The sequence below is a fragment of the Gavialis gangeticus genome, unplaced genomic scaffold, assembly GCF_001723915.1.
Source record: "Gavialis gangeticus isolate Ggan-Ray unplaced genomic scaffold, GavGan_comp1, whole genome shotgun sequence".
NCBI classification, from domain to species: Eukaryota; Metazoa; Chordata; order Crocodylia; family Gavialidae; genus Gavialis; species Gavialis gangeticus.
In genome coordinates, this window is record NW_017729025.1 from 79,824,693 (window position 1) to 79,829,902 (window position 5,210).

The 5,210-nt window shown below is 49.4% G+C and overlaps 1 protein-coding gene across 1 annotated transcript in view; it reads left to right on the forward strand.

Annotated features, from left to right (window-relative positions):
- The first annotated feature begins 3,876 nt into the window (after positions 1 to 3,876).
- EIF2AK4 (eukaryotic translation initiation factor 2 alpha kinase 4) overlaps positions 3,877 to 5,210 on the forward strand; it is an 86,223-nt gene continuing 84,889 nt past the window's right edge. The window contains exons 1-2 of the mRNA XM_019519926.1: positions 3,877 to 3,888; positions 4,376 to 4,491. Of these exons, the coding sequence (XP_019375471.1) occupies positions 3,877 to 3,888; positions 4,376 to 4,491 (128 nt within the window). The remainder of the gene's footprint in view (positions 3,889 to 4,375; positions 4,492 to 5,210) is intronic.

The window sequence follows — 5,210 nt, forward strand, 5'->3', positions numbered from 1 at the left end:
CTTCCCGTGAGACATGGGCTCCTCGCCCCGGGCCGGCCCCAGCCAAACAGGCGGGGACAGGCCTCCCTGAGGGCCCCGCCACACCTTCGGGCGACATCGTTGGGCCCTTGTAGCCGCCTGGCTCTTGGTTTCGAGCCGGACGCGAGCTGTCATGGCGAGGGTGCGGCTTTATGGCGCAGTGCCTGGGGGCAGGTGTGCTGCAGGCAAGGGGCACAGCGGCTTCAGGCCGGCCTTACTGCCAGCCCCTCGTGATGAGGGCACCGATCGGGGCTCTCACTGATTAAAACAAGTTAAAATCAAGCAAACAGGGACAGGAGTGAGAGGCATGGGTTCAAAAGGAGCTCACCAAGGGGAGACGCCGAGGAGAACACGTGGGACAGCAGCACCTGCTGGCCCTCGAATGAGTCCAGGGAGCAGACCAGGGACAGGGAAGTGGTCTCGCAGGTCCCAAGGGCCCTCTTGGCCAGAGTCTCTTTCTTGGGCAGATCACGAGCTAGGCTAGCGCCAGGAGGAGGTTGACCCAGAGGTCCTAGGATTTGGTGGCATCGCAGATGGGTAGCGGGTAGATGAAAAGGTGCAGCCAGAACCTCAGCAGGAGGCAGCAAAGGAGTTACAGCCTGGCATGCTCCAGGCACCATCTGGTGTGCTTTGCTCCGTGTTCCCCCTCATGAACATATGACCCACATGCCCATCCCCGTTTTATTTTTATTTGTCCCAAGGAATTAGCAAGTGTTATGCCCTTAGTGGCCACTATCACCAAGGGGTGCTTATAGCTCTACTCAGTGGGCTTTGGCCTGCTACCCCAAATGGCATATCAAAAGGCCTGGCGCTCTCCAGGGAGGCATGCCCCAGGGTCTCCCTCTGCTCCCAAAGGGGCAGGAGTCAGGGACATCCCTAAACCACACCAGATCCCTGCTGTAACACAGCTGGAAGGGCAAACAACACCAATTAGCCCTAATTGTCCCAAGGGAAAAGATCTTGTGCTCTGTGGGGGAGAATCAGTTGCCTGTTTTTAGCATTTGAATACCACATTATCTCTCTAGCTAGCACTTTACTACGGCTCTTGGAGTGGGTCTGAGCCAGGGACACCTTTAAAACATTTTTAATGCTTTGTGGCTGCCATCAGCTGACTATTCTCTGATACACTTTGCCTCTTTTGGTTGCCTGTGTCTTCCCCTTCTTTGGCTACCCTCTACCTGACTGCCAGTGTAATCAGCACTAAATACATTGTTTTCATAATTAATGCTTGTGATATGACTTGCTTTGTAATTAATTGCCAGTATTGCTCTTTCCTCCCTAATCAAAGCCGTAATTAATTGTATAACTATATATCTGCTTAATTAATTCTCCTCACATTGCTGTTTTTCTTTACAGTATGTTAAAAACTAGGAGTCTAAGAGTAGGGTCTCCTTTAACTAGGCTTGTTTTCAAAAGTGCCATTCACTTCAAGCCTGTTTAATGCTTGCTTCACCATTCCCTTTGCAAATTTCTGTGGTCCTCACCATTCTCTCTTCCCTCATCCTAAATTGTTGCAGAAGGAAACTAATAGGGAAACTGATTGGCTTCTTCTAGGTACCCTTCTCCCTTCATTTTCCCTTTATGCAGCTTATTTTACCTTTTCGCAGCGTGCTTCCATTACGTGCTACTCAACTTTTTCCTGACCTTCCAGTAAATCTAAATTCCCAGTGACAGAAATTTAAACATGTTTCTGTTTTATAGTTTCATAGGTTCATATGAAACTATAGGGTCAGAAGGGACCTGAGCAGATCATCAAGTTTGACCCCCTGCCATGGCAGGAACGACCCCAGCAAGGTGATTGTCTAGCCTTGTCTTAAAGACCCCCAGGGTAGGAGCCAGTACCACTTCGCTTGGAAGTTGGTTCCAGATCCTAGCCGCCGTGACTGTGAAGTAGCGCCTCCTGATGTCTAATCTGAATTTACCCTCTGCCATCTTGTTATTTGTAGTCACTCCTGGTAGTGCTTGGGGAAACAGGGACTCTCCCAATGCCTGCTGGTCCCCTCTGACTAGTTTGTAACAGGCCGCTAGATCCCCCCTCAGCCTTCTCTTACGGAGGCTGAACAGGTTCAGGTTCAGTAGCCTGTCCTCGTAGGGCCTGCCCTGCTGTCCCCTGATCATGCGAGTGGCCCTCCTCTGGACCCTCTCCATATTGTCCACATCCCTCTTGAAGTGCGGCGCCCAGAACTGGACACAGTACTCCAGCTGCGGCCTGACCAGTGTCGCATAGAGGGGGAGTATCACTTCCCTGCACCTGCTTGAGATGCATCTGTGGATGCATGACAAGGTGCGGTTGGCCTTCCTGACTGCATCCCCACACTGCCTGCCCATATTCATCTTAGCATCAATGATGACTCCAAGATCCTTTTCTGCCTCTGCACTGATGAGAAGGGAGTTCCCCAGCCTGTAGGTATGGTGCTGGTTCTTCCTGCCCTGGTGCATCACCTTGCACTTGTCAGTGTTGAATCCCATCCTATTCTCGTCTGCCCACCCCTGTAACTTGTCTAGGTCCGAGTTGGAGTTCTCATGATGGTCCAGGAAACGAACGAGAGGCAAGTGATACCTTTTATTAAACCAACTTTATAGCTGGGAAAGATGTTGGACAAGCTTTTGGGCATCAAGTGTCCTTCCTCAAGTTAATTTAGGGACCCGAGGAAGGACACTTGATACCAGAAAGCTTATCCAACAGCTCTCCCAACTATACTGTTGCTCGATTTAAGATAGAAATGCAAGACTTTTTACTATTTTAATGCATAATTGTTTTTCTTTTAAATTTATTCCAAGGGCTGCTTAAAAAAACGAAGGAAAAATAATATTTAGCAAAACTCCTAAAATTAAAAAAAATCCTCCTTATGTCCCAGCAAAATGATATAATACATGTGATGCTGTAGCACAGCATTGCATCAGAAAAAACATTTTGCTCTGATATTTTCTTAAAGGCCAAACACAAGCAGGAATAAATTTAGATTTTATTTATTCATTCATTTATTTATTTTTGCCCTGTCCCCTGCAGCCTCTGGTCCCCACCCTGCCATGCCTTTGCTTCCTGCTGCTTACCTTCCCTGGGTATCTCCAGCTCCTGCTCGGGCCTGCTCCTGTTAACAGGAGGTGGCATAGCACAGAGCTCCATCCTGGCTATGTAGCTGTAACAGCAGCTCTTGCTCTAGCTCTAGGGCTGAAGCTGCTGCAGCTGTAACAGCTGTTGTGTGGGGCCAGAGTCAGCATGTGCTCCATGCCCCCAGCTAGACTGGACCCCAACAGGAGTTGGTGCTGCAAGGCCGGGGGGCAGGCACCATGGGGAGAAGTAGGTGGTGGGGCAGGTTAGAGGGGGACAGGTGGGAGAGCTGCAAGTTGTGGGGCAGGCAGCAGGGGTGCAGGCATTTCAGGGACAGGTGTGGGGAGTGCAGGCACTCCTGCCGGGGCCTGCAGGCACAGGCATCACAGGGGTAGGCAGCTAAGGAGTAAGTGGTAAGAGGGACAGGCAGCAAGGGACAGGAGTCAGGCCATTAGAGTCCCTTGCTACAGCCAGGGTACAGGGTGAGGGGGAATTTAAGACAACTCTCCCAAAATCAATTTTAGACCTAGAAAATTATAACATTTACATATTTTCTGTGTGTAGAATCTAATTATTGCGGGGTCATCTTTAAATTCAGAGTCCTTTTGGATTTGGGTACATATGACACTCATGACATTTCAAAAATAACCCTAAATTCTTCCCATTGAAAGAAAAATACTGGGTGGTCATCTTTGTCCATTAAAAAGCAATAGAATGTGTTAATGTTTATTTTAACTTGTTGAATGCAGAATTCTTTATTCAACATCAACTCATATTAGGGTACAGTATTACCTCTTAAATCTGGCATGCTCGGGACTGTAAGTAAAGTGCATGGAGCAGGGGTGAAGGGAGGGGTAGCAGGGGCCGGTCACTGCCTGACCAGCTGGATGTGGAGAGGGAAGCTTGCACGCAGCAACTGCTGCCACATCCACCAGTCTGCGCTGCCGCTTCACATGCATCCATAGCTCTGGGACCAGCTGCTGAAGTGCCGGCTTTCTGAGAATTCCAAATTTTTAAAACCCAGATTTATGAGGTTACTGTACCACTCTTTCCAAATATTAGTAACCTGTCCTGCCCCACTCTATGAAGTTTCCCATATGTGTTGGATGAACTGTGCATATTTTCAGACTCTGCAGCAGTATGTTTAACATAACAGAGTCACTGGGATTACTATACTTTTTTTGCTCATCAAACAAAAACAACTTTATAGCTTTAATTTTTTAATGATCACCTCTGGATTACACAGTCCAAGGACTTCTTTCAAATGATTTATGTTTTAATTAAAAGCCTTTTTTTATATTGTAGGTAAAAGAGCCTCCTGAGATTAGTTTAGTTCTGTATCCTCAAGGATTGACTGGTAATAAAGAAAGCTATGTCAAAGTTGATTTGTGTGTCAAATGCCCACAGACATATCCTGATATGTGAGTAAACAACAAAGTATATGCTTTTCTTTATTTTCTCCTTGATAAAATTAAAATTCAAAGGTATATTATCTAGGGGGGCAACAATAGAGATTTTTTGGGCCGATACTGATGGCCGATATTTAAGGGTCCATATCAGCTGATACCGATCCAATTCCGATATGCAGCTGGGCAGCTTGGAGACCAGCTTGGGGCTGCTAAGTCTGGTGTGGAGGAAGGTGTAGGGGGGGACAGATTGAGGCCCTGGCGATGAAGGAGGGAATGGGGCTGGGGCAGATGCTACTCAGCCAGGGTGGGGTGGGGTGTGCAACAGAGCCATGAGCGGCTCCTCCAGCGGCAGTGGCGGGGGGGCCATTTCTGCTGCTGCATGCTTCCTGGGAGGGCATGGGGAGCGTGTGCCCCCAGATCTGCATGGGGTGAGGGTGGGCTGCTGCTGCGGGCTGGAGCTGGGGGGCTCGGCCAGGCTGTGCTTGAGGCGAACAGTGGCAGTGCTTGGAGGAGGCTACAGGTAGTGCTGCAGTCACCCCAAAATTTGCCATGGCCCCTCCCCCCCACCATAGCTCCCTTCCAGCACCACTGCCACCTGCCCCAAGCACAGTTCCGGCCCAACCTCCCACCAGGAATGGCACCACCCCTGGTGACATCCAGCCCCACCCCATCCCACGTGCAGATCTGGGGGTACCCCACCATGCCCTCCCCAGGTATATGCAGCAATGGGA